The sequence below is a fragment of the Natator depressus genome, chromosome 4 (genome assembly GCF_965152275.1).
Source record: "Natator depressus isolate rNatDep1 chromosome 4, rNatDep2.hap1, whole genome shotgun sequence".
In the NCBI taxonomy this organism is placed as follows: domain Eukaryota; kingdom Metazoa; phylum Chordata; order Testudines; family Cheloniidae; genus Natator; species Natator depressus.
Window position 1 is genome coordinate 117,071,813 of NC_134237.1, and position 23,828 is coordinate 117,095,640.

Genomic DNA, 23,828 nt, shown 5'->3' on the forward strand with positions numbered 1-23,828 from the left:
TGGTTCAATTGCGAGGGGCGTGTCAGATTGTTTGGCTCTATTGGGTTCCCACTACGGATCCCCGCCCCTTGAGCGCGCTGCCATTGGTCGTCCCTGGGTGTGGGCGGTGCCGCGCGTGCGCAGTGCGGCGCGGCGGGCGGGGTAAGATGGCGGAACTGGGGAAGAAGTACTGCGTGTACTGTCTAGCTGAGGTGAGCTCGCTCCGTTTCCGTTGCACCGAGTGTGCCGACATCGAGCTCTGCCCAGACTGCTTTTCGGCAGGTGCCGAGATCGGGCCGCACCGCCGATGGCACGGCTACCAGCTGGTGGACGGCGGCCGCTTTACCCTCTGGGGGGCCGAGGCCGAGGGCGGCTGGAGCAGCCGGGAGGAGCAGCTGCTGCTGGACGCGATCGAGCAGTTCGGCTTCGGCAACTGGGTAAGTGAGCGGCTGCCGGGCAGCGCAGGGGGCCGTGGAGCGCAGAGCCCCTCTCCCCGGCTGGCCTGTCAGGCCGTGGGCTTGTCAGGGAGCCGGTCGGTGTGTCAGGGGGGTTAACGATGCGTTTGGGCCTGGGACCGCTCCTCAGTGGGGCTTCTCTGGCTGTGATATGCCGTTTCTATCGTCCCCCGCTCCGCATTGCGGGCCCACAGCTCCCCAGGGGGCCGATCCAGCCGTGCCCCCTCTCCCCCCCGCCTTTTGTCCATCCAGTTCCTGTACAGCCTGTGTCAGCTGTACGGCATCCAGGTGCTGACAGCCAGCCAGCCCCCCCAGCTGCTCCCTTCCGCTCATCCATGCTCCATGGTCTGGGTAAAATTCACAAGTCTTTGAAATTCGGACTCTGTTCTGTTGTTGCTCATTATACCTGCGATCACTGAAACCTCAACACTTCCCACGCCATCAGACTTGCTGGTACTGTTTATGCTGCTGCTGGACAAGCTTCACTTCTGTGTGTGGTGTATATGGTCAGTCGCTTTCTGGGTCTCATGCATTGGTGTTAAATTGAGTCTCTGGCTAGTGATGGCCCATACAGCAACTTTCTGGTCACGAGACACAGTCTTGGTTAAGTTAACCTTAAGTTAAGGTTTCTACTTAAGGGAGTGTCTGGTGGGGAATGTTCAATTTCTGGTTATTACAGCTGTGAAGAAAACCTGATCAAAGTGATGCTGAGCTGTCTTACTGAATCTGCAGAAGCCAAAACAGTAAATGGAGGTGTCAACTTCTTCCTTCTTCTCAAGAAGATAACATTGAAATGTTATGACACTTTCAAAGTTAGCATTAATTGTTAATCATGTTGACACAAACATTGTTTATTTTAGGATAGTATGCAGGGTATGAATAACATCATTTTTGAAATATTCTTGTGCCTTGTGGCATTGTGTACGGTATTTGAGATACAAACACTGCAGGTGAGTGTCTAAAGTCAAAGGCTCTATTAAATAGCTAAATTAAGAATACTTTCTTAATAAAAGGTTTTTTGTGAAACCATGGGGCTTTGTTTTTGTTTTTAATCTAACATTGAGCCATCAGCAACATGGCTTTCAGAAAGGATCAATCAAGTTTTATGTCTGACAGTCTTTTTTTTTTTTCTGTACCTGTTTCATAGTCCGTAGCTTTTTGTGTGCGTGTATGAAGAGGACAAACCAAAGAACCACACAGATTGCACAGTAATTTAGTATGTGCATCGGGGATTCTAGTAAAGGAAGTGCTTCCCCAAAGACTTATAACAGAATCTGTCATCTAAACAGGAACAGTAAAGATTTCCCTTTTTACACAACCTCCCATCCCTGTTTCATTGCAGATTTGACTCTGTTTACTCTTTTGTTCCCTATTCTCATCACACCTGTCTTCATTGTGTGTGTTTTTCTCTCCAGTATGTCACAACTGTCAGGTCACATACACACACACACCCTTCTTAATCTGCACTAACAAAATTTTCTTTGTTTTAGTACAACATAGGAAGCTGACTCAATCACCATTTATAGTGATGATTGTCTGAAAAAGGCTTTTCTTCAGAAAGACAGCAAGATACCTCAACTCTTCCAAGCTCGTACTGTTTAGTGCCCTACTCCGCATCCCATTTTTTTTTTCATAAATATGAGGGCAAGTCTTTTTTTTTTTTTCTTTTTGAAATTCTTACTGCTTAATAAAACCTAAGCTTATTAAATACACTACTTATTATGATGGCTGTGGCTTTTTGTTACCTAACAAACTACTCTTGTAGAGACCTGCAAGAACTAGTCTGTCTCACCTGTGTACTGTGTTTAAAAAAAATAAATAAATAAAAAGGGGTGGGGGGGGGGGAGATATGATCCAAATATTGAACTTCCACTTCCAAATGAGCAAAATTAGATATGGAGGGATCAGTTTTAACTACATTTTAGCTGCATTAAGAATTACATTTAAAGAACTAAATATCTCCACTTCATACTTTTAATGATTGAAATCATTAAAATGTTGCAAAATTTCAGTTCTCTGAATAATTGTTGTGCCATCTAAATTTTCTTAGAAAAATTGCTACCAACTTCTGCAGGAAACACTTTTTAAAATCTTGTTTAGAATTTTCCCTCTTCTTAAATTGAGGGTCCTCCATGTTTCTCTAGTTAAACAAACCACATGCACACATGACTAGTGTACTAGACTTAGGCCTCTCATTTGTTTAAATGTATAGAGTTGTAATCTTGTTCCCCTTCTGTAAAATGTTGGAGTGAAGAGGGCATGAAACTCTGTTGGGAGGGAGGACCTGAGTCACGGAAACAACTTTTATGGGTTGAATGATTGCCACTTATTTTTCCTACACGGTGTGCCAAGCAAGCTGTTGAATAAATAGGATTGTTTGATCCTCTCTTATATTCTGCAAAGAAATGTGTTAACTTTTGTTCCCCAGAGAATTTTGACATAAGATTCAACCAGTGGAATTACTCTACCTTTTGCTAGATTTCAGGGACACTACAATACTCTCAAGGTGCACTTGATATTGAGACGTGGGAGGCCTATATTTGGTAGTGGCCCTGAGGATGTCACTTCCAGATGGTGCTCATGTAGATCCTGGTGGTGTCTTGGGATTCACTGAGAAATTGATGTAGCTTGCTGGGTAATACTCATGGTGTCAGCTTCATGGAATACTATTAGTAGCATCTGTTTTAGAGCTTAGTCACTGAGGTGCTAATGGCATCTGTGTACCTTCTAGAAATCTAGCTAGATTGAGGAAACGTCTTGGTGGAATATTATAGGTGGGGTGGACTTTATACTGGACTCGAAGAAGAGAGTGTGAACGCACACTAGAATGGTTAACCTAAATATTGCTAGAAAAACATATTTCAGGTTGATGTGTGGGGAAAACATGAGAGGTTATCCCTAATAATTGGGTATATTTTTAGAACTGAGCTAATAAGTCAAGCCATCACTAATTTCCTTAACTTTCTCCTCCTAGGAGGATATGGCTGCTCATGTTGGAGCATCCCGAACCCCCCAGGAAGTGATGGAACACTATGTAAGCATGTATATCCATGGCAACCTTGGAAAAGCCTGCATCCCTGACACTATCCCTAACAGAGTGACAGATCACACTTGTCCCAGTGGTGGCCCACTTTCTCCTAGCCTGACCACACCTCTCCCTCCTTTGGACATATCAGTGGCAGAACAACAGCAGTTGGGGTATATGCCACTTCGAGATGACTATGAGATTGAGTATGACCAAGATGCTGAGACTCTCATCAGTGGCCTTTCAGTGAACTATGATGATGATGATGTGGAAATAGAATTAAAAAGAGCTCATGTTGATATGTATGTAAGAAAACTTAAGGAGAGGCAACGGCGGAAAAACATTGCACGAGATTATAATTTAGTACCTGCCTTTCTTGGGAAGGATAAAAAGGACAAGGAAAAAGCTCCAAAACGGAAGATCACAAAAGAAGAAAAGGAGTTGAGGCTAAAACTGAGGCCTCTCTATCAATTCATGTCCTGTAAGGAGTTTGAAGACTTCTTTGAGAACATGCACAAGGAGAGGATACTTCGAGCAAAGATTCGAGAACTGCAGCGGTACCGTCGAAATGGAATCACCAAAATGGAAGAGTCGGCAGAATATGAGGCAGCTAGACATAAACGGGAGAAGAGGAAGGAGAATAAAAATATAGCCAGTTCCAAGAGAGGAAAGGAAGATGGTAAGGATGGGGAATTTGCTGCAATTGAGAATCTGCCTGGCTTTGAACTCTTATCAGACAGAGAAAAGGTGCTCTGTAGCTCTCTAAATCTGAGTCCGGCACGTTATGTGACTGTGAAAACTATAATTATTAAAGACCATCTCCAAAAAAGACAAGGTATTCCCTCAAAAAGTCGCCTTCCCAGTTATTTGGACAAGGTACTAAAGAAAAGGATTTTAAACTTCCTAACAGAAAGTGGTTGGATATCTAGGGATGCTTCATGAAACTTATCTGATTTTGAAAGCTGAGTCAATGTGAAAAAATGGCTCATCATGGGTCAAATGACTCTGTTACTTTCGCTCCCTCCCCAAAGATAGGATTTTTCCTGTAAAATATGAGTATTTACAATCCTCTGTCCAAAAGGACGCTCTTACATTGGATCATGGAAAATACCAAACTGTAACTTCTTGTGTGATCTTAAAGTTAAGTACTTTAAGATAAAGGATTTGCCGCTAAATATTCACTGCAGATGAGGTGGATCAGATTTCATCTTTTTTGGAACATTATTGGAATGGATATGTTCTTAATTTGATTTATTCAAATCCAGTAGCCCAAGGCTAGTTGTTATACTCTCTGCTGTTGGACAAAAGGGTTATTAGTGCAACACTTGCTTGTTTTGGGGTGGGAGATGGAAGCATTCATTTGGTGGAGCCTGCCTTGTATCTCTCTCTCTCCATGGTGCTGGTAGCCAAATGAAACTTACAAAAATCCTGAGCTTTGAAGTACAGAACACTTGAAGTGAGCATTTTTGTGAATAGAGCTTAGCTTCCAGCACTCTTCACTCAGTAACAAGGACCTGTATTATGGTAGAGTGATGTGAGCACATATAGAAAATGCAAGAGGAGGTGAGTTAATAGAATGGGACAAGGACATGGAATATGGTGGATAAGTTGCTTCCAGTCACTTCCCTCATGGAGCAGATTCTTAGACTTATTTTCACACTGAATTGCTTCTTAGGCAGATTACTCCAGGGTCTGTGCTGGCATAGACCCTTTAGGAAACTCCTGTGGTAGACAGATAATTCAGTAGCAACAAAGTTCCCTGCCCCTATTCTGGGCACAGGGGACTTAACTGGTCCAGGGAAGTGTAATATTCTTCTGAATCTGGTCAATTGTCTGTACGTTTTCATCTAATGCTGATGTACAAACCACTGATGTTGTAAAAACATGGGAGCTACTTCAGACTTGCAGCTAAAGTTCCTTGCTCATTAAAAATATGAAACTAAATGAAACCATTACATGTTGCCTGTTGCACATATTTTGCTTAAAATACGTTGAGATAAATTTATTGCAAATGGCAGCAAAAAATCTTAATTTGCTTCTTGGTCTACTTCAGTACAAATCATGTGATATTTCACTGAAAATGTGACATACCAACCTCATAGGCAGCTTTGGGGGGAAAGGTGTGGGTGGTTGTTTTGCTTTTAAAAGGGCTACAGTCAGAGTTTGGTGCTTGCAACAAGCACCAGTTTCTCTCCCTAACTCGAGCATACAAAAGAAGTATCTGATCAATAAAACATTGATCCTGTGTATCAGATTTTTAACTAAAGCAGGGAAGGAATCTGAAGAACTAAAGCAGAATATTTATTGTTACAAGTACCTTACCTGAATGTAGCAAATTGGGGGGGAAAAAAAATAGGTTATAGCTGACATTCTTGCAAAATCCAGGGAACTATGTGCTGTGTAAGGGTTTTCTGGGTTTTATGTTTTTTAATTCCTTGTTTCCTGTGTTCTTGCTGGCTTCCCTTCCTTTGAGCTTCCCTGTTTGGAAAGGTCTTTAACAGTAAACTAACTTGATGCGTTCGGAATGCAGGCACTCTGAAAATTGGGACTTGAAGATTTATTAAGACAACTAGGAGAAAAATTGTGCATTCAGAATGTCTTAACACTTGTTTTGATATTTCATGCAGTGGACAGAGAAGTAATCACCAAACCGTGTAATATTCTTTCAAGCTGCAGAGCGAATTCTACACATGGAATTCTGCGTGTTCTTAATTGTCAATGTATGCAGCATTACCAAAACAGTGTTAACAGTGAGTCCTAATAAGAAAAGAGTATTAGTACAAAAACCAGCATTTCCAAGGGAATCTATGGTGCCTTTTTCTTTTGAGCTTGTGGTATTTTAAGTCTCTTCAGAAAGGCAAGGAGTACGTCCCCAGCTGTGTAATGCTTTGTTTGTCATAACTGTAAATGGCTTGTTGTAAAATACTTAAAACAAAACTGTCAGTCCCACTTTTTGTTGTTTGCAGTATAAGTGACTGAAATGTGCTCAACAGCTATGAGAACCACCTCCACCTGTCATGTGTATCCTTTTGTGCATGCACAAGTTCAGATACTACAAATTGTAATAAGTTTCCATGCCCTACTTACATGGAAAGGGGGAAGATGTTCTCAAGCTGTCTGTTTTGAAGCATGGTACTGGATTAGGTGGTTGGTTCTTCTTTTCAGTTTGTAAACCCTGTTATCTGGGTGCCATACTATCACCATACATTCAGTATTCTGGAACCTCAGCTGCATAAATAACTCTTTTTTGCATTTAGTAGTTTTTAAATCTACATCACTTTTATACTTCTAAGGTGCTCTGGCACAACTCTTAGTGGGTTTAATTGAAGCAATATTCTGAAGCCCATCTGATGGGTAACTAAAAGAATCAGACTTCTAGGCACTCAAAAGATTCAGCTAAATATTGCATAAATCAGTTCTTCTGCATTTACACTTTGTAGTTTCTGAATTCCTCAGCCCGTCCAAAAATGTTACTTTGGTGCTAGACATAACTTATTGAAGATCTGAATGAATGTAAAATAAAGTATTTTTAATGTATGAAAACCATGGATATCAATACTTATTTCAATCCTGGAAGCAGATTCAATGATGCAAGAGTGTTTATTACCTTTGAAGGCTAATCTGTTGGAAAGGGCTTCTCATTGTCAGCTATCCTTTTATTTAAAGATGACTTGTGCTAGAGGATACTGTTCAGCGTTTTCATATGGAATTGATTTCTTAGCCTAAGCCTGCCTTTTGTTATGAGTGAACTCTTTACCTGTGCCATGCAGTTATCCTAATCCAGTAACTGACTGAAACTGTACTGCTTTTCTGGGGCGGAGGGTGACTGAGTAATATTTCATAATAGCTCTCCAAACCATATCAGTGTATATACATATATATCCTTTGTGCTGAATTAATCCTAACTTGCATGTTGCTAATTCATGAAGAACTGTTTTTAAACATACATGCTATTTTTGACTCCGTGGATGCCTCAAATAGAACAGATAAGCTATATTGCTAAGAGTTTAAATGAGTTTAAACTGTGACAGTCAAGCTTGTGTTTAGAGTACTGACCCTGTGCTACAAGCACCATGACACCCTCTGCTTTAGGCAGGACTAGGATACATTAGCATAACACTATACATCTACTGTGATCAACCAAGTTCCAGTGAGGCCTTACCCAACCAGCTTTCTTTGTAACAATGAAACAAACATGTACTAATCAACTTTGACTTTAGCACTTCTTGCTGCTGGAGGACTTGTATGAGTATGCTGGGATTAGGAAAACCCTCCCGAGTATTCTGTAGCTGTTCAAGGTGCTAGAATGGTTCTAGGGGAGTTGCATGAATCAGGGTGCAGGAACGGCTTAGGCCGCAGTTAAACTGAAGCACTTTACCATTTTTCTTCTGTAGGGCTGGTGTAGCAGTACTGTGTGCCACTCAATCTCTTTTTAATAAAGTTCTTGCAAGATGCTTTTGCATGTACCCTAATTACTCTTAAACTATGGTAACATAATACTGCAAAGAAGGAAGATAGCAGCTGCCTGTTAAGTGTATTCAGTTCAGTAGGCTTTTTTTTAAATAAAACCCAACAATGCATTCATTTGAAGCGTGCTCTGGTGTAGCTGCAATCATGTAAAATCTAACTAATGGGGTCATTGTGCCCATACACATCTTAACAGATTTCTTCCCATTGTATATCTATAACAGTTGTTTTTACATTAATAAAGTCTTTTTCATTACTATTAGTGATGAAGCCTGTATTTTACAGAAAGGCAGGTGGGAGGGGGAAGAGGAAAAAAGCTAGAGAAACAAAGGGAGCAGATTGTAGTAGCTTAACTGCATCACTCCAAAAGTTAAAGCTGGCAAATAACTCCTCTTACCCAGGAGAAGGCTAGTGTGAAACTGCAGTAATCATGCAGGAGTACACTATTGAAGTACCTTTTTCTGTCTTATGCCATGGACTGAGCACTCAGTGCTGGTGCCACAAAGAGCCACTGTCAGCTTTCTGCTACTGGTCTGACAACTGTGGGCTGCTTCTTCTGTCTCCTTCCTCAACCTCACCTGCTGTACTTCCTGCTACTCATCTTACCCTTTTCCCTGCCCCCTTCTTTAATGTTAAATTGTGGAGAGCAAGGGAAAGAGGTTGTAGGTGAGCCTATTCCTCCAGCCCCTCCTGCATGCTCTGGTTCTTGGTATATAGCTGGTCACTCAGTCACTATCCCACAGACTCTCAAGTGGGAAAGACGACAATGGACACAGACCCCCTAAAATAAAAGTGGTCAATACTGCCTCAATTAAAACAAATCCAGTTTCCTGCTTATGGATTTGTGCTTAGGTCTCTAACTGTTTTGAGCCCTTTAGGTGGGCTATATGCACACTGTATGAATCAGTTCACCTTGTTCTTTTTGTTAGCAAGGTCTAGCCTGTTCCCAAGTGGGAAAAGCAACTGAAACAATTAGTGTCATACTAATTGCTCTCTCCCACTTCTGAACAGAAGAAATTTTCAGTTCTTTCAACAGCCAACTTGTTTAACCAAAAACTGTATATTAAGCTGCTATCTTTGTAACTAGAGTAACACTGCCCAAGCCACTGCTCAGTAACCAGGTGGAAAGCAGTAAAAAGCTGCCTCTACATGTCACTTTTACTCTGCCCCCTTGATATCTCAGAGGACAATTCTGATGTTACAAATATAGTGCTCTTCAGTCCAGGTCAGTTAATCCAAAACAATCCATACTGCAGCAATCACCCTTGTTAGTGCTAACGTGATATGTCTGAACAGTTGCTTAACAAAAGCAAGAGGCTGTAACCAGCATCAAAACACCTCTCAGGCCTCAAAGAGACACACAACAAAGGCACTCAAACCCCAAAGGAGCAACAGTCATGACTGTGTGTGCTGAAGGAGTCTAATTGTGATCACCTATGGTTAGCAAAATGAGAGATTTCTCACAGACATGGGCAGAGACTATTTTGTGGGTGCAACATAAAGCCCTACCACTTTTTCTTCCCTTTCCCCTTCAACTGCTGCTGTAAAAGTCACAAAACCAGTAGGGTGACAGCTACAGCTATGCATTGATACAAAGTATATCAGAGCACAAAGTACTTTGCTAATTGTTTTCTTATTCAGGTGTTACAAAACTTATGGCACCAGCATGGTTTAAATTAATGCAGCCAGATTTGAGTTTTGCCATCATTGTATTCTCCACAATGTTATTTATTAAGTTGTAGAATAACTTTGAGGATGAAAAGAAAAGGAGTACTTGTGGCACCTTAGAGACTAACCAATTTATTTGAGCATATGCATATGTTAGTCTCTAAGGTGCCACAAGTACTCCTTTTCTTTTTGCGAATACAGACTAACACGGCTGTTACTTTGAGGATGAAGACACCATGGGCTAATGTACAAATACCTGATGATTTATTCAGTGAGCAGTTAGTTGGTATGAAATCAGCAGCTGTTGGCCAAGACAACAGTGATAAAATCTCTCACTATATATAGATCTATATATTGAGAGAGATGGAAGACTCCCTCCCTCTTTAAAAAAAAAATCAAAGTGTTTGTTTTGCTTTCTAATTTGCCAGATTAGAAACTCAATAGGTTGCTGCAGTCCTACATTATATCCACACTTTTTTGCCTGAACCGAGACCAGTTTAAAGGGAACAAACTAGCCCTTCTGCTATTACAAATCAGCTGGCATGGTGCGGTCACATAATCCACTAGGGGTGCATCAGGAGTTTTAAAAACCAGTCACTCTCTCCCTCCTCCCACTGCCACACAGAGTGGGTTCAGAGAATACACGTATACAGGCACCCAGTAACTACAGATAAGAATTCCTCACGGCTGACTCCCAGGTTTAAGGTAACACACTCCTCTACCACAAATCAAAACCCAAAATTTGGGGGTGGAATTTTTAAGAGTGCTCCGCTTTAGCCTAACTGCTCTCACTGAAGTCACTGAGAGTTTTACTGAAGACTCCAGTGACAAGAGTTAGGCCCATGTTGAGTGCATGTGAAAATCACACCCTCCATGTCCAATGGGTGGGATGTGATGAAGTAGAGGGAGGATGTTTTACAACAGGGGGAAGAGGGGTAGTAGGCCTGGCTCTAGCCACTCCTGTCTGAGGTTAACATAGGAACAGGATTAAAGTAAATGCCTAGCATAACCATTACTCTGTTCATAAGGTGATGCTGCTTCCCAGCTAGTGTAGTCAAGGCTAAAATATAAAACAACAAACCGGAAAGTGTCTTATTAAGGAATGTAAATGAAGTAGAGTTCATTTATATTGTTTGATCCAGTTACTTTTAACAGTGCTCACCAGGTATTTATACATCTACATGAATTATAAAAGGGTAACAGATGCCAAAACCACTTTTATATACTTAACTTTTCTGGTGGTTACTATTGTGACCTTTAATATAGTTGCAAATAAAATTTGCATAGCAAAGTGATTGGATTTCAAAAATCCAGAGATTGGACAGGTTTTTTTTTCTATAGCTATTTCAATGCCATACAAATATTAAATGGTTTCCTTGAGAAGAGATTATGAAGCATATGAATAAAAGCAATGAAGCCAATCCCCTCCCCCACCCTGTATTTTATTTATAACCTCAAACCCAGATCTGGAATCACCAAGGTGTTGAAACTTTTGCTGTTCAAAGAAAGGCCCTATTCCAGGAAATGGACATGTCATAGAAACAGCAATCCACCAAGTGAGCAAGCAGCTCATAAGTGTGTCTGCTCTATGAAAGCTTGTGTGGGCATTTGCAGACAGCTAATTACATGAATTGCTTCACAGACACTACTGCGATATTAGGAAATGCAACACAAAAGGAGACAAAGTCAAAGGGTTCTTCATTCTAAACAGTGATCAAGCTGTTACCATGCAGTTTCCTGTAGATATATTTTGTTTCTTTCAACTTAACATACCTTCAGTAGCCAGGATTATTACAGATTAAACCATCTGTATTTTGGATAACATTTTATGGCTCATCAGCTCTGCTTCTTAAGTGCAAAATACAATACAAAAAATTGTAAATTGAGGTCCATCAGATTATTTATGGTCCATTAAGAAATGAAATTTCAGCATTTGCTTCAGTTTCACGGATTAATTTAAGCCTTCCACACACTGTGGGAATGGAAAAAAAAAGCACATTGGAAGAGGAAAACTAGTCAGCCATCTAATAGTTGTATGGCATTTTTAATTCTTATGAATTGGGCCACTAAACTTCTTTCACAACTCCCACCAAGGCAGGCCTCAACGTACGCCCATGCAGCTTATAGCCAACCTTGGATACTAATGCAATAGAACCAGGCTCCTTCCCTTGCATGGGAGCATGGAACAAAGCTTCATGTTCATAGGGATCAAACTTGGCTCCAACAGGATTCAGTTTGAGCAGGCCATGCTTCTTGAATACTTTTTGAATCTGTACTTCTGTCATGACAAGACCATCATACAGGTTCTTCAGATGAGGGTTTTCATCCTTGAGTTCCTCTTTTGGAACACTCTCAGTTGCTTTTTCCAAAACGTCAGCAACTTCTAATAAGTCCTTGCAGAAGCTCTGAATCCCTATAACGAGATGGACAGCCATAAGTCAAAAACAAAATCAGATTAATTCTTCTTAAGGGGATATAGTTAAATTTACATTAAAAAAAACCTAGTATTGTTACAATTATCTGAGATTGGGGAAAGTTACTATCCCTCACACCCCCTCTTTTAGTTTGTGCATTTATGCAGTTTGTGCAGTGTCCACATCCCTTGTTTGTGTAGATTTTGTCATACAGCAGTAGGAGAGAGAGTTTTTAAAACAGGAAAATGCAATTATAAAACCAAAAAGTCACAGGTGGACTAATGGGCAGGTGTAGTAAATAAAACTACTTGACTCACTTTTAAAATTAGGACTAGATTTCAAACTGATGCTAAATCAATTTAACTTATGCTCTTTTTTTCAAACACATCTTATCAAGGGAGTTATATTTCTGAGTTCCTGGAGGATACCAACCCAATAATAATAATATAAAAATACAGAATACAGAAGTGGACTGTTTGATTCTGGAGTAGGGTAAGTATCTGACTCCCTCAGCAAGTAGTCCAATTATTATTAAATTAGCCAAGAGACACAAACACAATCACCACCCTCAAGTTAAGTAATTTACTTTTTTCCCTCTCCCATCCTGGGATTTTTCTGGTGTCACCCGTTTTGTCCAATCTCTCACATTGTTGTCCCACATCTGCATCTTCACTTGAGCTGTTAAAGCTGCTCTTAATAGCACTGAATGGGAAAAAAGGGAGAGGAAGCAGGCCCTTGCTCAACCAGTAGCCTAACTGACCTGAACCGGGACAGAGTTGAAGATCTCATTCAGCAGAACTCCTCCCTCTTTCCCCCATGTGCCATTTAAAGAGGTGGGTTCTGAAGCCACATCATCTGCCCAAAACTCCACTGGCTAGTTTCCACAGGGGATTTTTTAGCTAAGGCCCATAAAGCTCTTCCAGTTCATCCCACTTTTTAATGCAGTAACTCCAAGAAGAGCTACAGCACAATGGCCGTGTCCCCAGAAGCTCCTTGCTGGCTAGCTATTGTCGTGATCAGTTCTTAACTTCATCTTGCCAGCTGTAGGGCTATCTCCAGAAAAGTGGTCAAGGAGAGTGGGGGAGATTTTTCGGGGGAGTGATGTACTTCCACATAAAGGTGAGCCAGTGAGATGCTACATTATGGACAAAATCAAATTGAGAATACTAAAGCCTAGCTTATAACCAGGGGAATTGATGTAGCCAGAACACCAGGATTAGGTGTGAATAAGTTCTTGAAGAGAACCAGGTGAGACTGGCCTATGTGGCTGCCACTTAATGCATTTAGATATTCCCTCCTTCACCAAAGCTTTTTTTGGGTACTACCAAGAGACAAAGTTATGTACATCAGCTAAAATTGAAGTAGGGTGCTGAGCTAACAGTATCCATGCAAGAGCTCTATAGGGACCCTGACTGCTCAGGAGAACTTTCCAAGTCGATTCCCAGTCCAGTTGATTCCTTCCTCTATGCAGGCCTAGAACCTTCGCAAAACAATGCAGACTTTATCAGCAAGGCCATGCAGTCACTTTAATATCTGCATAGTTCGATACAGGTATCTTTAGACACTGATAATGGATATGGGATTGTCAAATGCTAAGCAAACGATTTTAAACCTAACAACTAACCAAAACTTCAAGTATAGCTACCTTAAACACTGAAAGCCCCAAATTAATTTTTTGGATAAAATGGCCAAACCACAGAGTATACAAATGGTTTAAGGACAAGAGCACAGTGAAAACTTGTTAACTTTCATAGAATCACAGACATGTAGGGCTAAAAGGGACCTCAAGAAGCCATCAAGTCCAGCCTGCACTGAGGCAGGACCAACTAAACCTAGACAATCCCTTAAAGGTGTTTGTCCAATTGGTTCTTAAAAACCTCCATTCACAATCTCCTTTGAAAGCTTATTCCGGAGCTTAACTCTACTGTGAGTTAGAGAATGTTTCCTATATCTAACCTAGATCTCCCCTGGCCGAAGATTAAGGCTATTCTTGTCCTATCTGAAGTGGATATGGAGAACAATTTATCACCATCCTCTTCATAACAGTCTTTAACGTATTTGGAGACTGATATCAGGTCCACCCTCAGTGTTCTTTTCTCAAGACTAAACATGCCCACGTTTTTTAACTTTTCCTCATAGGTTGGGTTTCCTAAATCTTTTTTCACTTTTGTTGCTCTCCTTGGGACTCTCTCCAATTTATCCACATCTTTCCTGAAGTGTGATGCCCAGAATTGGAGACAATACTCCAGCTGAGGCTTCACCAGTGCAAAGTAGAGCGGGACAACTATCTCCCGCGTTTTACATAAAACACTCCTGTTAATACATCCCAGAATATTAGCCTTTATCACAACTGCATCACATTGTTGACTCATATTCAGTTTGTGATCCAGTGTAATTCCCATCTACCCAGTTGTTTCCCATTTTGTAGTTGTGCGTTTGATTTTTCTTTCTTAAGTGTAGTACTTTGCACTTATCTTTATTGAATTTTATTTTGTTAAACTCAGACCAATTCTCCAATTGTCAGTGTCACTTTGAATTCTAATCCTGTCCTCTAAAATGCCTGGAACCCCTCCCAACTTGGTGTCATCCACAAGTTTTGTAACCACACACTCCACTCCATTTTCAAGTCATTAATGAAAACTATTGAGTAATACCAGACCCAGGACTAACTCCTGTGGGACCCCACTAGATATGCCATCCCAGTTTGATAGCAAACCACGGATAACTACCTTTCAAGTACAGTCTTTCAACCACTTGTGTGCCCCCCTTACAGTAATTTCATCTAGACTGCATTTCTCTTGTTTGCTTTGCCCTTCTGCTGCTTACAAGATATCCAAGGAGGTCTCAGATTTGAAGTTGACAAGCTTCTTCTAGTAAGACTTTGCAGTTTACAAGTAGTTGCACTTTGCACTTTTGTGATATCTGAATAAATCTCAGCATAGAGCTTCTGTTCCCTCAATGAAATAATTAGCCAAGTGCGAATGGACAATTTTACAATCATGCATACAATCTGAAATTTTGCTTTCACTCAAGGTTTACTTGAGTCTTTTGTACTGCTGTAGCATCAAGGGGCCCCAATCATGGATCAGAACCCCACTGTGTTAGGCACCATACTAGCATGAATGCTTGTGAGGAGTGAATTTCAAATTAAAGTACTCAAATGTTCATCGAAATTGTACAAGAGTCCAGAATGTTGTTGAACTGAAGTCTGCTTCTTTTTAATCTTTAGTTAATTAGCTATCCTGTTTTTAAGCTTTAACTGTGGAGTTAAACTAATGTTAACATGTAACCATTCATATTGCTACACTTTGTCAACTGCAGGTCAGGAAAGAAGATGAAATGGTTATGGATTCACAGTATATAAGCCCAGATCCACAAAGGAGCCTAAAACCCAGATTTAGGCACCACCGAAATCCACAAAACCTCTGCTTGGCTGCCTCCTAACTCTGTAGGTGTCTAAACTCAACACCTAAATTTACTCTGTAAGTGTCTCCAAAATGCCTAAGTTTCTACCTCTGGGTCCGCACCCTGCTGCCTCAGGCAACAGCCCAGATGCTTACCTCATGCCTAAGCCCTAATGCAATCTTCAAACCAGGTGAAGATAGGTAGGGCAATGGCTATCTTGCCCATGGGGCCCAATCTGGTGGGCATGTGCTAAGCCTGCCTTACTCAACACAAAATTGTTGGGGTCAGGTAGTGGTGGCAGAGGGACCTTTAGCTCAGTGGTTAGAGCATTTACCTGGAAAGCAGGAGATCTCAGTTCAACTCTGCCTGAGGGCAAGAGATTTGAACAGGGGTTTCCTACCTCACAAGTCAATGCCCTGGTTACAGGACTATGGGATATTCTGACGTAGGGGTCTCAATCTCTCATCTTGAAGCCACTCGATTTTATATATTTGCAGTGGCCAGATAAAGTAAGACTCCCACTACAGTCCAGTGGTTAGGTACTCTCCTGAGAGGTGGGAAATGCCTGTTCAAATCCTCTCTCCTCTTCAGGGAGAGGGGGAAAATAAACCAGGGTCTACCACATCCAAGGTGAGTTCCCTAACCACTGTGCTAAAGGTTATAAGGTAAGCATCCCATAGCCAGTATGTATGGAGTTAGGTGGGTACTGCCACAGTTCTGGCAAGAAACAGCAGTTTTTTCCATACCCTGACCAACATAATTATGCCACTATAAGCTTTAAGTGTAGACCAGGCCTAAGACCCTTTGTGGATCTGGGCCAGAGTGCTATCTTTTGCTACTGCAATATTTACAATACAATACCATTTCTATTTTGCACATTTGTTTTCAGAGGATAAAAAGAGCTATTAAAATATGCTTTAGTCAGAACTGTCAAACATGACACTGAGCACAATTAGCATTTCCTTGAAGTTGGTGGTAGTGGCATGTGCTCAGCCCTCTGAAAATCTAGCTATTTACTTAAGTTAACGTTAAGCATTCATGAGTTTTGGCATTCAGACTTACGAGAAAAATCTATTTAAATTCCAAAAGGCTTTCAAAAAAGTAATAAGAAAGCAAGTAGTTGAATACTTCTGGTTTCAGATCTCTTGCACTCAAATTTAAGGTTGAATGGGGGGGAGGGAAGAGCAGACCTGGGAAGAGGAAGAGAATTAGGCTACAATTTGCCCTGAGACTTCACCAGTCCTATATGGATTGGGTTTGGCTCCCTCACTTTCTACAATGAAAGCTCACAAGCAGTTAAATTCAAATGTGGACTATGTTGCCCCTAGGTATTAAACAGCTAAAACTTTCCTAGTAAAAGCAGTAACACTTCAACGCAGTATAATAAATACTTTCCTTGTGAAACTGGTACAATATTGCCACATGTAATAAATCGAACAAATGCCGATCCACTCAAGAAGATTATATATCATGTCAGCGTACAAGGGCCATTATGGCTCATATTTACTTACAAGTTTCTGGAAAATTTTGCAGACACCAAGCAATCCAGAGTTTTTTGAGGTATCCAGGTACATCTAAATCTAATGCTTCTAAAACTCACACAGTTTTACACCCATCCACTGAAATCGTAATGACACTGAAGCATCTCAAATCACTTTAAATTTAAATCAGGACAGTAGCATTTCAGGCTCTCAGCAACACATTATAACAAGGACATGCCAATATATCTGGGAGTTCCAAATGGTGGGAGTTGTGGGTGAGTGGCAGTGTCTGCTCTGAATTTGCAAGCTTTGTTTTTCAAGTTAGTGTTTCATCACCTTACAATACAATATGTGCACACAAGTAAAGTCTCCACCCACCATACAACTTTGCCTCTTCTACCAATTTCTGGCTTCTTTGCCTTAAGTTTTCTGTATCTGCCAGGGCTCGCTTGTACTTGTCCTGAGGAAGAAGATAAAGCATATTGCAGAAGAGATCCCATTACAGCCCGTATATTGCATGCCAATAATTCAAACCAAAGCTCTTATTCTATTAATTTCGTTACAAAGCAGCAGTTTAACAAGCTAGACTCTGTGGTTTATTATGTTATTAAAAGTTGCATCTAAATTCCAAACAATATTTGTACCTAGCACTTCAAATGAGTGTACAAAGACTAATCCTCATGTCCTTGTGATATAGGCATGTATTAGCCTCATTTTGAAGGTGGAAAAACAAGGGGGAGAGAGAGAATCAGTACTTCTGTGTTCACTCTCTTGCCCACAAGTGGTTTTTATTTTGGTTTTTTTTAGGTGACTTGGGGTAAGGAGGAGGTACAAGGGGATGGCACAGGAGGAAAAGATGTGCTTCCAGACTCTCCGGCCCAGATCCAACAAGGTATTTAGGCTCCTAACGTCCATCAAAATCAATGGAAGTTAGGAACCTAAATACCTTTGTGGATCTGGGCCTCAATGTGGGGTGTTTTTTTTAATTCTTAACTAGAGCTGTGAAGTACTGGAATGTCAAAAAGTTTGCCTCTCCTAATCCCTTGTACATTCCAGACCAGACTTAGTACATCACATGGGATACCTCTGCACTGACTCATTATGCCACAACCATGGCATGGTGTTGTCTTTTTATTTTTGTGTCAATCCATTTGTTATCAGCAGAGCAAAATAGTCTTACTTAGCTACTGGTTGCTGAACTGTCCCCACATCCTCCCAGACCTCCTATTCTCACCCATTAAACATTCTGAACCCCACACTACAAGGGAATAGGACACTTCTGTACCTCTCCTTCCTGGCACCTCTGCTCTCTACCAGCTGAGGAAGGAACAACACAATTTAGCCCATGAATGCAAATTTATCACATGCCAGAGTCACCATATACTAGTTCTTTCATCATAGCAGCCAACATCTTCAGATTGCAGGGGCCACAAGTTTGCTCAGCCTTACCTTCCAAAACCTGTCTGCTCATGGTTCTTAACTAAGGGAGAGACAAGGTGGGTGAGGTAATATCTTTTATTGAACCAACTTCTGTTGGTGAGAAAGATAAGCCTTTGAGCGCACTTCCAGGAAGAAAGAATGAGCACACAGGCCCAGAAGGCTGAAAATAAAGGAAAGGGCTTCAGGTCTTAGGACTTATAAGCAAAAATTAATTTGGTCTCAGTTGGGTCACAAAGACATTATGCAGTTTGGCACCACTGGAAGTGCCTGCTAGAGAGAGATGCCAAGAAGCAAAACAGTAGGTTTTGCCTTTGCAGGCTGGGGAAAAAGCGGGTTGGCAGAATTTGGGGAACTCTGCAGAGCGTATTCATATGTTATGCCTTGCTCATGCCACTGCTATTGTTATCAATATAACCACTAAACTCAGATTTAGTTCTATACCAGATAAAAAGGCTAACTCTTCCAGGATTACTAGAAGAGAAAGAGAGGCTAAGGAGAAAATATGTGAGTAAAGATAAAGCTTATGTTCCCAGGCCTCAGTGATGAGTATTATCACCCACATTTTTCTAGATTGAAAACCAAGGCCAGAGAGTCTATTAGCAGTCTGTTCCCAGCAAAACGACTATGTACTACTAATGAACTAAACTTAAAAGGAAGCGTCCAGTTAGGATTATTCAAATCTATAATATTTAATTCATGAAATAACTGCTACATAGTCTTATCCAGCTTGTGTACAGTGCACCTGGAACGTCACACTTTTCCTAGAATGTGTGCATGCTGGCTGACCAAAAGACCCTTACAGTCATTTCTTTTAGTTGCTCTTCCAATTTGGCTTTTTCTTCAATGAATATCTTCTCAGCAGAGCTTGGTTCAGCCTTCGGTTCATTCTGGCTCTGGTAATCTTCCAAGTTCTGTCCAGTGCTTTTCTGTTGTGTTGCTATGCAAAGCAACCGTGGAGAAGTCCTAAAGCATACACAGTCAGAGCATTAGTCAGCTGCTCATCCTAGGAAAGATTAGTGGGTTTTGAACATACGGAATACTTGATTTGCCTTGATCTCATGCAAAAGAAACCTCCATCCTAAAGCCAGAAAAATGATTTGTAAAGAAATGAAGGCTACAGTCCTGCAACCCACATGCACATGCTTAACTGTGAGTTGTCCCACAGTGCATAAGATTTGCAAGACCGTGGCCTTACTCTATAGTTCCTTGCTAACTGTAACTCAGTATCCAATGTGATATGGAATGGTGTCCACAATAATCTCTGCAGTCTTCACAGCCCAAAATTAGAAAAACCTTACAAGTTGGTCTAACCACTGTTCCATCTACCTGCACCCCTGCTCCTATTCAAACTATCTTGGGGGAAAATATCTTGGAAGCGTGCACAGAAAGCTTGAAGTTACACTCTTGCCATAATGGAGGTAGTATTTGCCTTCCCCGTTTAAAGAGAGGTGACTGCTCACTAGCTTTTTTGCCCCAAATTTTCTGCAATTATGAGGCCTGACATGTTTTTAAATAAAAAACTTATCTGAGAACACATTTAGGAACACTGGTTAGAATTAAATCTGGCCTGAAAGGTGTGCTGAAGCCTCAAGTCTTTAGTCACACCAATTTATTGTTCTCTAGTGTTCAAGCATGATGGAACTCTTATTGATTAGCTGGATTCAGGTGCTCCTGTACAGTTGCAGGTGTCATTCTGCAACAAGACAGCCACCACTAGCAGGCAATACAGGCAAGCACATTTTAATTATTTCAAATAAAGATTTCTTAAGTTTACTAGGGAAAGATGGTTGAGGAAAAAATGAAGGCCACTTCCTTTTCATTGGGTATATAATTAGGAAACAAATCCACAACAATTTAGTTACCTAATGTCCTGATTAATTTACATTTAAGGCTGAAGTCTCATGATGCAATCATTTTCAACACTTCAGTCACTAAACCTCCTCTAAAACAAAGGAATTGGAATAACTACCTGCTGGTGAAAAATCCAGAAAACAACTGCCACCTCATTTGTAAATAGCTAATCCAAAAATTCAAGTATTGTGAGTAACTCAGAATCAGCAGAAGAATTCTAATTATTACACATCTGATTCTTTGGCATCAGCAGAAATGGGTTAAAACATGGAGTAAAAATGAGGTGTTTGCGTAATCATATGTATCTGACATTTCTTAGTGGTTCATTTAATTTAAAATATCTATTCTTTAGGACAGTAGTTATCAAACTTATTTAACCGTGCTCCCCTTCTTTGTGTCTCTAGCAGTTTACACCCTCCCACCCCACCATACAAGTACATATACCGATAAAAAGAAATCAACATGCAACTCTCACTAAATATTAAAAACAGTAAGGCATTTATACTGAAAATTTACATTACTTGATTCGAACAGAGCCATTTAAGTAAAATGTTGCTTACAGACATCACACTGTTACTAGTGTGATAGGTATGCCTGTTTTTTGGAGCAGAGCAATTCCATGAATTGCACAAATGAGCCAACAATCCATTGTAATAAAAGCAAAAGCAAAACTGCGATTGTGGTCGATGCTGCACACCATGTTGTAGCAAATGGATTAACAACTTGGCATAATGCTATGCAAGCTTAACAGAAATCCATCAAAATGCACAGTGCCATCGGAGGGCCTGATATGTCTGGATGAATTAGCTTTGCTAGCTATTCATTGCTGTGGGTAAAATGTGCATAGTAAGTTTTTTTGGTCCTAAAAGCTTGTCATGCCCCTCCCCCTTGAATACATTTTATGTGCCACTGGCCCCCACCCCTCAGTTTGAGAATCGCTGCTTTAGGATGATTTTGTGCCCGTTTTTCCATGAACGAGAGGCGCATGTGTTGGGGTGGCAAGTTCAGAAATAAGATAGCAAATGAGGACAATCCTCTTTCCCTCACGTATCTTTGCCTCTGCTCCGACAAGTGACTCTAGGCCTTTTTTCACAAAGTACCATATGCTTAGAACACCTCCCTCTTACTATGCATCAAAATCAACAACTTAAAACCTATAAGCCTACACACAGGTAGGCACTGCCATATTTATTTAGCTGCCTTAATAAATACGGATTCAGCTGATTAACTTGAATGAGTTTGAAAGTTGCCCAAGAGTCTCTTCACTCCAACCTGTGATCTCTTAAGAAATAAAGCAACTTTATCCAAGACACCCATTGCTGAATGACAGTAACTACTAGCTCCCACCCACTTGCCTTGTCTACCTGATCATTAAATCCTTCAACAGAAATCCATCCAAACTGCATGAGCTGTGAAACATGACATGCAGTAATGACATGACAGGACAGTGTAGCAGCAGACTGAATTTGGCTACTGTTAATTTGCTTTCACAGGGGATTTCTCCCTGCTGTTACACAACTCACATAAAATTTGGCAACGGCTAGGATTTCTATTGCAGCATTTAAAATGCCGCTGAGTTGGAGATCAGGCATCTTATCACACACAATCTTGCAGCCTCTATGGTGCGAGTGAAAAGTGCAGCCACCAGAGCTACAGAGTTTTGTGCAGCTCCCTGTGTGGTGCTTCTCACCAGTGAGCCACTGATTTCCCTCACACGGGCTGCCTCCCTCACAACAAGCAGGTCAAGCTTGAACCCTCTCTCCTGCTCTGGGGGGGAGAGAGGGGAAGAAGGATGAGACCACAGCAAGGACATTTTTCTCTTGATGGCAAGGAGAAATACCACACAGAGCTGCACAACTCCATCCCCTGAAGCAAACTGCCAACCTTGTCTCCCCTTGAGTCAATGAGTGACTCCCAATCTCTGTAGGGCCCTGCCTTTGCCCCTTTTTCTGCTGCTCTCCAGGGTGGGTGTGCGGGGCAAGGTGCAGGAATCTTGACTCCCCCACTTGGGCCAGGAGAGAAAGTCACCCACGTTCATTCCCCAGCTGGGGGACTCTGGAGCCTCCTCGGGCATGGTAAGAGCCCCGGCGAGGGGCAGGTGGGGCGAGCAGAGGGATGGGCAGGTGGTGACAGAGAGCAGAGACCCTGCGGTGGGCGGGGCTTCCCTAGGGCCTTGCTATAAAACACAGGCCCCCGGACAGCAGCTAAGCTTGGCTAACCCGGGTGAGCTCGGCGGAGACCCAGGCATGCGGGCCGGCCAACAGGCGGTGGGCTCCCCGAGCGGGACCGGGGAAGCCGCCCGCCCGAGGCACGAAGGTGGGCCAGCGGGTCACCCTCCTACCCGCCGCCACAGGCGAGGCCCAGCGGCAGTTCGGGGGAGGGGCGGTGTCGGCCTGCAGGGAGCTGGGCCGCAGCCAGCGCAGGGTCTGCGCGGTCCCTCCCGTCAGCCCCGTTGCGCGCTCACGGGGCCGGGCCGGGCCGCAGGGCTCATTCCGCCCCGGGCCGCAGGGGCCGGCCTCAGGCGCTGCAGGGCCCCAGGCGCCTCCGCGGCCCCGTAGGGGGGGGGAAGGAAGGGCCCGTTCCGCCCGCGCCGCCCTTACCGCAGCGGGCAGCTCAGCAGCGGGTAGCGCCGCGGTCTCAACAGCAGCCGCACGCACCGAGCCGCCGCCGCCATGGCTTCTCCGCGCTGACTGCGTGCGGCTCGCTCTCCGCCGAACGCCCAGGGTCACGCCTGAGCCACGGCCCAATCAGCGGGAGCGGCACCCCTCTGGGGCCGAGAGTGACGGGACCAAGCGCCAATCAGCCGGGCCGGCCTCTCCATGGGGGCGAGGCCTCCCCCCTCCCGGGCTCATAGCAGCATCGTGAGTGAGAAGCAGTTGAAAGGGCGAGGACGGCTCCCTTGCCTTTGCTCAGGGGTGAGGCCACTGGTCCGAGGGATGGGCGTGGCCAATTGGGGGGCGGGGAGATAGTGAACATTCTAGCCTAGGCTTGCGCGCGCCGCCTCTTCCCGCACCGGTGGGCTCAGGCGCTGCAGGGCTCTCTGGGGAAGGGGCGGGGCCCCCTGCTGCCCTGGCCAAAGGCAGTGCCTTGCCCCCTTCGCCCAGCTGGGCCTCATCCAGAGCTGCCTGTGGTCAGGGGCGCCCTTTCAGATTGGGGGGCAACTTTAACTGTGGTTCCTGCGGCTACTTAGGCACTTTAAAACTGTAAGTTTATTGGTAGACAGCTTAGCAATTAGCTGACAGGAGCCCTGTATCTAATGCCTTTATAAAAGAAAGCAAATTAAATAACTATTAGAACCAGTCAGTTCTAATAGCAACATGTTCTAACATCTTGTGACAAGACACTTAAGGGGTACTGCAAAAAGAACAGGAGGACTTGTGGCCCCTTAGAGTCTAACACGTTTATTTGCGCATAAGCTTTCGTGAGCTACAGCTCACCTCATTGGATGCATTCCTGTAGCTCACGAAAGCTTATGCTCTAATAAATTTGTTAGTCTCTAAGGTGCCACAAGTCCTCCTGTTCTTTTTGCAGATACAGACTAACACGGCTGCTTCTCTGAAACCTGTCATTAAGGGATACTAGTTAGGTTAAAATGTTCATGTGGATTCTTACTTTGTTACTAACTCTGTGGAGAGAGAGAGAC

At 42.6% G+C, this 23,828-nt stretch overlaps 2 protein-coding genes across 2 annotated transcripts; one reads left to right on the forward strand and one right to left on the reverse strand.

Moving 5' to 3' along the window:
- Positions 1–130: 130 nt before the first annotated feature.
- Positions 131–7,002, forward strand: TADA2B (transcriptional adaptor 2B). The gene is made up of 2 exons (XM_074951735.1): positions 131–416; positions 3,409–7,002. Exons 1-2 carry the CDS (start codon positions 147–149, stop codon positions 4,399–4,401), a joined length of 1,263 nt encoding a protein of 420 aa, XP_074807836.1. The 5' UTR covers positions 131–146; the 3' UTR covers positions 4,402–7,002.
- Positions 7,003–9,834: 2,832 nt separating this feature from the next.
- GRPEL1 (GrpE like 1, mitochondrial) lies at positions 9,835–23,056 on the reverse strand. The gene is made up of 4 exons (XM_074951736.1): positions 22,786–23,056; positions 19,135–19,297; positions 17,273–17,354; positions 9,835–12,007 (listed from the first exon to the last, which is right to left on the reverse strand). Exons 1-4 carry the CDS (start codon positions 22,857–22,859, stop codon positions 11,661–11,663), a joined length of 666 nt encoding a protein of 221 aa, XP_074807837.1. The 5' UTR covers positions 22,860–23,056; the 3' UTR covers positions 9,835–11,660.
- Between the last annotated feature and the right edge of the window lie 772 nt (positions 23,057–23,828).

What these genes read in the sequence shown, in the direction of transcription:
- GRPEL1 (XM_074951736.1), bottom strand. Translation starts at nt 22,859, where the DNA reads ATGGCGGCGGCGGCTCGGTGCGTGCGGCTGCTGTTGAGACCGCGGCGC. An exon ending in CTGCTGAGCTGCCCGCTGCG is followed by an intron (nt 19,298 to 22,785) that starts GTAAGGGCGGCG and finishes TGTATGCTTTAG; the next exon opens with GACTTCTCCACGGTTGCTTT. An exon ending in AGAAGAGGCAAAGTTGTATG is followed by an intron (nt 12,008 to 17,272) that starts GTGGGTGGAGAC and finishes ATCTCGTTATAG; the next exon opens with GGATTCAGAGCTTCTGCAAG.
- TADA2B (XM_074951735.1), top strand. Translation starts at nt 147, where the DNA reads ATGGCGGAACTGGGGAAGAAGTACTGCGTGTACTGTCTAGCTGAGGTG. An exon ending in AGTTCGGCTTCGGCAACTGG is followed by an intron (nt 417 to 3,408) that starts GTAAGTGAGCGG and finishes TTCTCCTCCTAG; the next exon opens with GAGGATATGGCTGCTCATGT.